The sequence below is a fragment of the Podarcis bocagei genome, assembly GCF_964188305.1.
Source record: "Podarcis bocagei genome assembly, chromosome: 8".
Classification (NCBI taxonomy): domain Eukaryota; kingdom Metazoa; phylum Chordata; class Lepidosauria; order Squamata; family Lacertidae; genus Podarcis; species Podarcis bocagei.
Window position 1 is genome coordinate 13,709,214 of NC_138133.1, and position 12,021 is coordinate 13,721,234.

Below are 12,021 nucleotides of genomic sequence, written 5' to 3' on the forward strand. Positions count from 1 at the left end.
CATCTCGGGACTATTTAATTGCTCATCGTCTAACATTGTGTATGCCATCAAATGCCAACAGTGTCCTTCAGCTCTCTATATTGGACAAACAGGCCAAACCTTACGCCAAAGAATAAACGGACATAAATCTGACATCAAGAATCACAGAACAGAGAAACCAGTAGGAGAACACTTCAATCTCCCAGGACATTCTATACAAGATCTCAAAGTAGCTGTTTTACTACAAAGGAATTTCAGAAATAGACTGGAAAGAGAAGCTGCTGAATTACAACTCATTACCAAACTTAAAACCATGAAAAGACCTGGGCTGAACAAAGACATTGGATTCTTATCTCACTATACATGACTAAACCATTTCTCACCTTCCCACCCCTTGCCTTTTCCTGTAAGACCTATTACAGTCGTTAAGAGTCGTCAAGAGGCTCTCTCAGCTATCTGCCTATCTCCCATTCCCACCACCCTTCTGAGTAACACCCCTCCCCACCTTCTCACTATATAGAAGGATCTGGCAACTTCTGTTTCAGTGTATCTGAAGAAGTGTGCATGCACACGAAAGCTCATACCAAGAACTAACTTAGTTGGTCTTTAAGGTGCTACTGGAAGGAATTTTTTTATTTTGACCACAGGAAAAAGTCAGTGCTCTCCGGCAACAGCTATGCAGCTTCGCTCCGTGGAAGAAGCAGACGATTCGAAGCACCACACCACTCACCCCATAGAATCATAGAATCATAGAATCATAGAGTTGGAAGAGACCACAAGGGCCATCGAGTCCAACCCCCTGCCAAGCAGGAAACACCATCAGAGCACTCCTGACATATGGTTGTCAAGCCTCTGCTTAAAGACCTCCAAAGTAGGAGACTCCACCACACTCCTTGGCAGCAAATTCCACTGTCGAACAGCTCTTACTGTCAGGAAGTTCTTCCTAATGTTTAGGTGGAATCTTCTTTCTTGTAGTTTGGATCCATTGCTCCGTGTCCGCTTCTCTGGAGCAGCAGAAAACAACCTTTCTCCCTCCTCTATGTGACATCCTTTTATATATTTGAACATGGCTATCATATCACCCCTTAACCTCCTCTTCTCCAGGCTAAACATGCCCAGCTCCCTTAGCCGTTCCTCATAAGGCATCGTTTCCAGGCCTTTGACCATTTTGGTTGCCCTCCTCTGGACACGTTCCAGTTTGTCAGTGTCCTTCTTGAATTGTGGTGCCCAGAACTGGACACAGTACTCCAGGTGTGGTCTGACCAGAGCAGAATACAGTGGCACTATTACTTCCCTTGATCTAGATGCTATACTCCTATTGATGCAGCCCAGAATTGCATTGGCTTTTTTAGCTGCCGCGTCACACTGTTGGCTCATGTCAAGTTTGTGGTCAACCAAGACTCCTAGATCCTTTTCACATGTACTGCTCTCAAGCCAGGTGTCACCCATCTTGTATTTGTGCCTCTCATTTTTTTTGCCCAAGTGCAATACTTTACATTTCTCCCTGTTAAAATTCATTTTGTTTGTTTTTGCCCAGTTCTCTAATCTGTCAAGGTCGTTTTGAAGTGTGATCCTGTCCTCTGGGGTGTTAGCCACCCCTCCCAGTTTGGTGTCATCTGCAAATTTGATCAGGATGCCCTTGAGTCCATCATCCAAGTCGTTGATAAAGATGTTAAATAAGACCGGGCCCAAGACAGAACCCTGTGGCACCCCACTAGTCACTCTTCTCCAGGATGAAGAGGAACCATTGATGAGCACCCTTTGGGTTCGGTCAGTCAGCCAGTTACAAATCCACTGAGTGGTAGCAGAGTCAAGACCGCATTTTACCAGCTTCTTTACAAGAATATCATGGGGCACCTTGTCAAATGCCTTACTGAAATCAAGGTAGGCTATATCCACTGAGTTCCCTTCATCTACCAGGCTTGTAATTCTGTCAAAAAATGAGATCAGGTTAGTCTGACATGACTTATTTTTCAGAAATCCATGCTGACTATTGGTGATCACAGCATTCCTTTCTAGGTGCTCACAGACTGTTTGCTTAATGATCTGCTCCAGAATCTTCCCTGCTATTGATGTCAGACTGACTGGGCGGTAATTATTTGGGTCATCTCTTTTCCCCTTTTTGAAAATAGGGACAACATTTGCCCTCCTCCAGTCTGCCGGGACTTCGCCTGTTCTCCAGGATTTCTCGAAGATGACTGCCAGTGGTTCTGAGATCACATCTGCCAGTTCTTTTAATACTCTTGGATGCAGTTCATCTGGCCCTGGAGACTTGAATACATCTAAACTAGCCAAATATTCTTGTACTGTCTCCTTAGTTATTCTGGGCTGTGTTTCCTTTGCTGAATCATTTGCTCCAAATTCTTCAGGTCGGGCATTGTTTTCTTTATCGGAGAAGACTGAGGCAAAGAAGGCATTGAGGAGTTCAGCCCTTTCTGTGTCCCCTGTTTGCATTTCACCATCTTCTCCTCTGAGTGACCCCACTGTTTCTTTGTTCTTCCTTTTGCTACGAACATACCCATAAAAGCCTTTTTTGTTGCTTTTAACCTCTCTAGCGAGCCTGAGTTCATTCTGTGCTTTAGCTTTTCTGACTTTGTGTCTACACGTGCTGGCTATTTGTTTGAATTCCTCTTTGGTGGTTTCCCCCCTTTTCCATTTTTTGTACACATCCTTTTTTAATCTTAATTCAGTTAAAAGTTCTTTAGATAGCCACCCTGGCTTCTTTAGGCACCTTCCATGTTTCCGTCTCATTGGTATTGCCTGACGTTGTGCTTTTACTATCTCCCTCTTAACAAACTCCCAGCCATCATGAACTCCCTTTCCTTTTAGTATTACTGTCCATGGGATCTCACCCAGCACTTCCCTAAGTTTTATGAAGTCGGCTTTCTTAAAGTCAAGAAATTGAGTCCTAGTATGCTTGGCTGCTCCTTTCCCCTGTATAGTAAACTTCAGAAGAGCATGATCACTCGCGCCTAATGATCCTTCCACTTCTACCCCACTAACCAGGTCATCAACATTGGTTAGGACCAGATCTAAAATGGCTGTTCCTCTTGTTGCTTCTCCCACTTTCTGGACAATGAAGTTGTCTGCAAGGCCAGTGAGGAATCTGTTTGACCTTATGCTCTTGGCTGAGTTTGACGTCCAACAAATATCCGCGTAATTGAAGTCCCCCATTACTACTATCTCCCTTCCTTTTGCATGCTTGGCCATCTGTTCCAGGAAGGCATCATCTATGTCCTCCGTTTGGCTTGGGGATCTATAGTAAACTCCCACAATGAGGTCTCTGTTATTCTTCTCTCCCTTAATTTTGACCCAAATGCTCTCGCATTGGCTTTGAGGTTCTAAATCTTGGATCTCTTCACAGGTATACACATCCCTGACATATAACGCCACTCCTCCTCCTTTCTTGTCTGGTCTGTTTCTCTGAAATAGATTGTATCCCCCCATTATTACATTCCAATCGTGGGACTTATCCCACCAGGTTTCAGTGATGCCTATTATGTCATATTTAGTTTGCTGTACCAAGAGCTCAAGCTCATCTTGTTTATTTCCCATGCTTTGCGCATTAGTGTACAGACATTGAAGTCCATTAATCATTCCCCCGTGTCTCTTATTTAAGGATTTTTTCCTCCCACCACTAGGTCCGCGTGCTGTTTGCTCCATTTGGTCTATGACATTTGGATGATCATCTTCATTAATTGATAGACTCCTACCTTCAGGAGCACTGTCTCCCTCCCCCACATTAGTCAGTTTAAAGCCCTCCTGATGAGGTTTCTGAGATTTTTGGCAAAAACATTCCTCCCAACCGTTGTGAGGTGCAGCCCATCACTTGCCAGAAGTCCATCTTCAAGAAACTGCAGCCCGTGATCTAAGAATCCAAACCGTTCCTGTTTACACCATTTGCGAAGCCAGCTGTTCACTTCCACTATTTTCCCCTCTCTCCCTGGGCCACGTCGTTCAACTGGGAGGACAGACGAGATGACAATTTGTGCATTTAGTTGCTTCAATTTCCTGCCGAGAGCCTCGTAGTCTCTTTTGATCTTCTGGAGGCTATTGCTTGCAGTGTCATTGGTTCCCACATGAACCAAGAGGAAGGGGTATTTGTCAGTGGGTTTTATGATTCCTTGCAGTCGTTCAGTTACATCTTGGATCTTAGCCCCGGGGAGACAGCACACTTCCCGAGACATCTTGTCAGGCCCACAGATCACTGCTTCTGTTCCCCTCAGTAGGGAATCCCCTATCACCACTACACGCCTCCTCTTGGGTTTGGTCGGGGTTCTTCCGTGAGCTGTCCGTTCCAAGGTCGCCTGCACATTCCCTGAGGACTGACTTTGCTGCTCGTCTTCATATACCTGATCGACTGTAATGAGGGAGAGATCCTCAAATGGAGTCTGCTCTTCGTCTTCCATGCTAGGGGAGAGGACCTCAAAGCGATTGTGTATTTCTAAACAATCAGAGTGAACCCTGGGCCTCCTACTTCTTTGAGTCACGTTTCTCCATATATCTGGCTCCTGTGTTGATGAACTAGCCTCCTTCTCAGGGGAGTCCCCTGTCTCCTCCTTGGTGGGGACGGTGTGCTCTGTTGCTTCCAAGAAGAGCTCCAGCTCTCTAATTCTTTGGAGCGTAGCTACACGTTCCTCCAGTTGCTGGACTTTGTCTTTTAAAAGGGCAATCAACATGCAATTGCTGCAGGTGAAGCTGCCTGCAACCTTTGGCAAGATGGCAAACATTGCGCAGGAATCGCAGGCGACTGCAGCTGTTCCCTCCCCTTCCATCTTGAGGTCGTGTTGTTGGGGGTGGCTACAGAGGTCCTCCATCATAAAAAGCTTGAAGACAGGACAAATAACTTCGCCCACAAAAAAAAAACAAAAAAACCTAGGTCTCCCCCAACAAACGTTTGAGACTAGCTTCCCTAAATCTAAAAGATGGATATAACTGCGCGCGCCGCTAGGCGCGCGCCGCTGCCCTACAAACTCTGATAAGCTCCTCCCACAGCTAATCCCCTGCCTCAACAGAAACCCTGCCCCCTCTGACCTTTACACAGGGAAAAGAGCTAATCAGCCACAAGAAACACACACACACACAAGAAAACCCTTTTTGCTCCTTCTTCAACTGCTGCCCTACAAACTCTGATAAGCTCCTCCCACAGCTAATCCCCTGCCTCAACAGAAACCCTGCCCCCTCTGACCTTTACACAGGGAAAAGAGCTAATCAGCCACAAGAAACACACACACACAAGAAAACCCTTTTTGCTCCTTCTTCAACTGCTGCCCTACAAACTCTGATAAGCTCCTCCCACAGCTAATCCCCTGCCTCAACAGAAACCCTGCCCCCTCTGACCTTTACACAGGGAAAAGAGCTAATCAGCCACAAGAAACACACACACACACAAGAAAACCCTTTTTGCTCCTTCTTCAACTGCTGCCCTACAAACTCTACAAACCCCATGTCGCTCCGGGTCCCCGAAATCGGGTTCCCCCGCGAGTAGGGGAGGCGCAAAAGGTGCCCGCCGAATCCCACATTCACAGGCTTCTCCCGCCTGTGATTTTTACGGGTCTCCGCCTTCGCCGCGGCAGTACAGACCCAAATTCCCACGCGGCAAGTTCCTCCCGATCAGAGGAACTCCGCCATTGCTGGAGGCACCAACCCGGAAGTCCCCAAGCCACAGCTTGTCTAGCCCCCTTTAGCTGAGATTCCTACATTCAGTATATCTGAAGGAGCGTCTCCACCCCCATCGTCCTGCCCGGACACTGAGGTCCAGTGCTGAGAGCCTTCTGGTGGTTCCCTCACTGTGAGAAGCCAAGTTACAGAGAACCAGGCAAAGGGCCTTCTCGGTAGTGGCACCCGCCCTGTGGAACGCCCTCCCACCAGATGTCAAAGAGTAGAACAACAACCAGACTTTTAGAAGACATCTGAAGGCAGCCCTGTTAAGGGAAGCTTTTAATGTTTGATACATTACTGTATTTTAATATTTTGTTGGAAGCCGCCCAGAGTGGCTGGGGAAGCCCAGCCAGATGGGTGGGGTGTAAATCATAAATTATTATTATTATTATTATTATTATTATTATTATTATTATTATTATTATTATTATTGCAGCGGGTTGGACTTGATGACCCTTGGGGTCTCTTCCAATTTTACAGTTGTAGGATTCTACGATTCATCGAAACATCACCTGTTCAATTTGCTTAATCCACACTTTCATGCAGGCCTCTATCCGTTCCAGAGTCTCTGTACTATTTGATGCCACCAGGTAATCTGCAGGTCCCTTGAGCGTTTTCAGATCATAGGTTTCACACTTCTTCAGATTCACCTAAGCAATATTTTAACCAGTTATTGTTCCATGTATACGTTCAGTAACCCATTCACCCAAGGAATTGTGGCTGTGCACAGACTAACCTCAAGGCTATCGTCTCTGCAACACGTAAGACCCAGTCACTTTGAACTTCACACTGCCCTGCTCTAGACTTCAGCTGACTAAGGTGAGGTAAAGGTAAAGCACCCCTGGACGGTTAAGTCCAGTCAAAGACGACCTTGGGGTGTGGCGCTCATTTCGCTTTCAGGCCAAGGGAGCTGGCCTTTGTCCACAGACAGCTTTCCGGGTCATGTGGCCAGCATGACTAAACCGCTTCTGGCACAATGGAACACTATGATGGAAGCCAGAGCACATGGAAACACCATTTACCTTCCCACCACAGTGGTACCTATTTATCTACTTGCACTGGTGTGCTTTCAAACGGCTAGGTTGGCAGGAGCTGGGACAGAGCAACAGAAGCTCACCCCGTCACAGGGATTCGAACCGCTGACCTTCTGATCGGCAAGCCCAAGAGGCTCAGAGGTTTAGACCATAGCCACCCACCGAATAAACTGCATTAGCAGCATACCTCTGCTTCAGAATAACAATGGGCCATTGCCCATGTGACCTGCTTATGAGCTTCCCTGAGGCATCTGGCTGGCCACTGCAGAAACAGGATGCTGGAACAGACAGGCCTTTAGTCTGATGCCACAGGGCTGTTCTGACATTCTTAGCATATAATTTTCAAATGATGCTCCCAGTAAATGCTGGGATTGGACACTCAAGAAACCTTGGGAGCTTGTCATTACTTAATTCAAAGAGTACAATACCATTGGTGCATACTTCATAACTATGTCCTGTTTTAAACACCTATGCACCTTGCTCAGCTAATATTCTTCTAATACAAAAACAAGAAAGACTACCTTCTCCATCAGGCTCTGCTGAGCCCCCGAAAGAACACTAACAAATCCCTCTAGAGAAGCAATGAAGTCCTGCTTGACGTTAGCCCCTTTCTGTGGTCCACTCGACTCTCCCCAGCCGTAGTCCATTGTCTTCAGAGCTGGGATGAAGATATCAGACAGCAACTGCTGGACACTGTTCAGTAAACCCCCATGAGCAGTATCCATCATGTTGAAAGCCACTTCCTGGCAACAAACCAAAACAACACATCACATTGTTAGCTTGGGGCTTATTATACGAATGACTAAACACTGAGGACTAGAGTCTTGAATGAGGAGATCAAGCATGCAATCCCAGTCGGTTTTGCTTGAAAAATGGCAAAGTGCAAATCAAACTCGAGATGGACACAGGGCAGTTCCCCTACATGCAATCATAAGTACTCATGAATGCGACTAAAAAGCGGGATATACTCACGCGATTAATATTTTCCACAGTGATTGGTTTGGATGGGTTAGTTCTGATGAAGAAAACGCATATGCCGGTTAAAGCGACATCCTTGCCTTCCGTCACAAATAATTTAGGCCCTTTGCTCTTAGCCGAGTGAGGGATAGCTGCCGTAGAGCCTCCATGTCCTGGAACATTTCGGGGGGGGGGGCAGTATCAGTGCAACCAACTGAACACTATGCTCTGGTTATCTCCTGCTTGGACTACTGCAATGCGCTCTATGCGGGGCTACCTTTGAAGGTGACCCAGAAACTACAACTAATCCAGAATGCAGCAGCTAGACTGGTGACTGGGAGTGGCTGCCGAGACCATATAACACCGGTCCTGAAAGACCTACATTGGCTCCCAATACGTTTCCGAGCCCAGTTCAAAGTATTGGTGCTGACCTTTAAAGCCCTAAACGTTCTCGGCCCAGTATACCTGAAGGAGCATCTCTACCCCCATCATTCAACCTGGACACTGAGGTCCAGCTCTGAGGGCCTTCTGGCTGTTCCCTCACTGCAAGAAGTGAAGCTACAGGGAACCAGGCAGAGGGCCTTCTCGGTAGTAGCGCCCGCCCTGTGGAACGCCCTCCCATCAGATGTCAAGGAAATAAACAACTATCTGACTTTTAGAAGACATCTGAAGGCAGCTCTGTTTAGGGAAGCTTTTAATGTTTGATGTTTTATTGCTTTATTACTACTGCTACTACTGCTATTATTTGATGTTGAGCTTCAGACCATATTTTGTGCTCTCCTCTTTCACCCTCATTAAAAGGTTCTTTAATTCCGCCTCACTTTCTGCCATCAAGGTTGTGTCATCTGCATATCTGAGGTTATTGATATTTCAACAACCATTAGCAGGGTTTAATTCCCACTTGTAATGTAACAAATACTGTGGATAATATGGATGGATACATAATATAGATTATGGAATAATACTGCATTTGTAAATGTTGACAATAGGACCCATGAAGTAGATGGGGGAGTCTCGAGATTCAGAGCAATCTCTAGATAGGTATATGCATTTGGATTGTTGTAAATTTATATTTGTGAAATCAAATAAAAATGATTTCAAAAAAATAAAATAACCTTTTAAAAGGCACATCCGGTGTGTGTAAAGAGCTGATGGGTTGTATCTTTGACTCCTAAAGAAGTATGGGCAATACTTTCCCTACCTGTTTCCGTTGCTTCCATCTCTTGATAGTAGAACATGACGTGACGAAAGCCTCCAGCAATGAAGAATTTATCAATACGCTCTATCTGTTAAAAGTTCATAATTTGTAGTTAACAGTTCAAAGTTAAATGTATATCAGTGCCTTGCTACGAGACATAGCAAGAGCTAAATGTGTCCATGTGTCAGAATCTTTGCATGCACTTGCAGAGAGTATGGAAATCAGGTCTTTCAACAACCTGCACATGCTTTCAACACCTTGGGGGCCTATCTGCTCTTTCCAGGCACAGGTCTGTGCTTAAAAGCTCTGTGCCCAAGCATTTTATTTTATTTTATTTTATTTGCACCAGAGCTTTCTCTGCGAAAACCCACTCTTTAGTGCTCCATCGGAGCAAACATCATGTTTCCCACAAATTGCCGTTTCCTCCAATTGAGCTTTAAAGAGCGGGTTTTCACAGGGAAAGCTACGGGGTGAAAAAGAGCAGCACAAAGGTTAGTGTGGACACAGCCGTGGAGCAAGCTGATCAGGCGCCTGGGGTGGCGCACGTGCCCTGTGCCCAGGGGTGGGGCCAGCCGGGGCAGGACATTCCGCAGGGCCTCCAAGGAGTCTGCCTGGCTCCTCCCACTCAGCCGCCCTACAGCTGAGGGGGAGGTGGAGGGTGGACCGTTTGGGGCAGCGCAGAGCCTGCGGGCTTCCAAGCCACCACATCACTCCCAGGAGAAGAAGAAGAAGAGTTTGGATTTGATATCCCGCTTTATCACTACCCTAAGGAGTCTCAAAGTGGCTAACATTCTCCTTTCCCTTCCTCCCCACAACAAACACTCTGTGAGGTGAGTGGGGCTGAAAGACTTCAGAGAAGTGTGACTGGCCCAAGGTCACCCAGCAGCTGCATGTGGAGGAGCGGGGAAGCGAACCCGGTTCCCCAGATTACGAGACTACCGCTCTTAACCACTACACCACATGGGTTCTCAGAGAGACGTGTGGCTCGGGCGTGCTGCAAGCCCTGCAGTGACTACCGCCCAGCATTTTGTCACCCCCCTCAATGGTGACACCCGGGGCAGACTGCCCCCCACACACACACCCCTTCCTCCACCCCTGTGTGAACAAGCCCTGATAGTGTAGTTGAGTCTGCTGATGTTTTAAGCTCATTCCAGGCACAACTAACTGCAAACGGGTCAACGTTGCCCGATGGCATGTGACCAGGAAATCATTGGGGAGGTCTGAATTGCACTTCCCTGTGCTCTTGTGTGCTCTCATGGGAAGGGATTGTACCACAGGATCTCACAAGGAGAAGAAGACCTTAAAACAGTGGTTCTCAACCTGTGGGTCCCCAGATGTTGTTGGACTACAACTCCCATCATCCCTGAGCTCTGGCCTTGCTAGCTAGGAGTGATGGGAGTTGCAGTTCAACAACATCTGGGGACCCACAGGTTGAGAAAGGCTGCCTTAAAAAGGTCTTGCCCACAAGGGTTTGGGACTGTTTTGACACCCAGGCTTCCCACTCACCCTTGGGTAAGACCCTCACTGAGCTACTCAGGTCACTGGTTGATAGGGTGTCAGGGACTGGCTGGATGAGGAAGAGCAGTGGGAGCCACCTGCCCAAGATAGCGACTTGGACCCCAGATCATGGTGGTGGGACTCTCAGGAGCAGTCTGGGATGTGCTAGAAGTGGAGGGTTTGAGCAATCAAGGGGCGTCAGGAAGAGGGCCTTCCAGGACAGGATTAGAAGCTGAAAGTCACAGTGTGAGTGCCGACTCAGAGAGCAGTCAGACGTTGCCCTTGCTACACAACAGCAGGGCAGCCCCAGTCCTGCTGGCTCTCTTGCCAGACAAGCCCACAGGGAGAGCTCACCAAACTCAATGCAGCTTTCGTCTGCTTGGGAGGAATCCAAATGAGAGGCTAGGGTAGGGCTAGTGGTCAATTTTAGCAACGTCCCAGTTAAATTAATACAAGCCAGAGGACTCTACTGTGTTATTTTCTGTTAATAAAAAGCTAATTGCCATTTCATGCCTCCAGTTCCTTCCTGCCCTGTGGATGACCTGGGCTCACTTGACAACCTCAATTGGCACCTTAGAAATTAGGGATTTTTGAGAGTGGTGCAGAAGAGTCCTAATCCAAACTCCCCTTAAATATAACAAAGCCACAGCCCCCAGGAGCCTCAGTTGGCCTCAGGTAGCCAAGGTGTCCGGCTGGCTACAGCAAGCCATCCCTCTTGGAAACGGCTCTGTAGCTTTGTGACCTCCTCACACTCACAATGTGATTTGTACCGAGGCATAAACTGCCGTCCTGGAATCCTAATAGGATGGAGGGTGATCTATAAATATTTTAAATTATGTTCCTGACTCACTGGGATCATCCGTTTCCAGGAAGATGACCCAGAACTGAGCAGGAGGAGAGGAGGAATGCTAAAGCATCAGCAGAGGCAATAAACTGGTGTACAAAACATCTGAAGGGATTTCTCGAAAACCATTTTGCTCCATTTACAGTGAAGCGAGTGAACATTTGGCGCACGCCAACTTGCATGTTCTTAAATGCATCCACAATCAACATGGCATTAAATCCTTTCCGCTCCCAGCAGGTTTCTGCCTTCTGAAGCTACATCCATTAGCCTACCTGATTTCCTTCAAGGATTGCATCTTCCACTTCAGCCTTCTCTAAATCCACGCAGGAAGCAACAATCGACAGGATATAATCGTGCCTGCCATCCAGGTGAGCACGCTTGGCCTCTTTTTCCTCCTTCAGCTTTTGCTGGAAGGACAAGATTCCCATTAGTACCTTAGAGGGAACTTAGCGTTTCTTTCCAGGCCCTGCATTAGAAGTTCAAAAATTCCCAATGCTTGAATCCATCAATGAAAAAGCAAAAACTCCATGTGATATTCTTGGGGGAGGGGGAAATCTCATTGTTGACTGGGTAGGGCTGCAGTCATATGTAAGTTCCTTCGGATTCGTTCAACGGGAACTTTCCCCCAAGTATAAATGCCTTATATGTAAGGCTGCCTCTCAAGACGGTTCGGAAACTTCAGCTAGTGCAGAATTCAGCAACCCGGTTGCTCACCGGAGCAAGACGGTTTGAGCATATTACACTGATCCTGGTCCGACTGCACTGGCTACCAATTATTTTCTGGGCCCAATTCAAAGTGCTGGCTTTCACCTATAAAGCCTTAAATAGCTTAGGACCGCAAGGACCATGTC

At 47.1% G+C, this 12,021-nt stretch overlaps 1 protein-coding gene across 1 annotated transcript in view; it reads right to left on the minus strand.

Annotated features, from left to right (window-relative positions):
- DNAH5 (dynein axonemal heavy chain 5) overlaps positions 1–12,021 on the minus strand; it is a 189,285-nt gene that overhangs the window by 163,612 nt on the left and 13,652 nt on the right. The window contains exons 2-6 of the mRNA XM_081206728.1: positions 11,443–11,577; positions 8,833–8,917; positions 7,647–7,804; positions 7,196–7,417; positions 6,153–6,290 (exon numbers count right to left, since the gene is read on the minus strand). Coding sequence (XP_081062854.1) covers positions 6,153–6,290; positions 7,196–7,417; positions 7,647–7,804; positions 8,833–8,917; positions 11,443–11,577 — 738 coding nt within the window. The remainder of the gene's footprint in view (positions 1–6,152; positions 6,291–7,195; positions 7,418–7,646; positions 7,805–8,832; positions 8,918–11,442; positions 11,578–12,021) is intronic.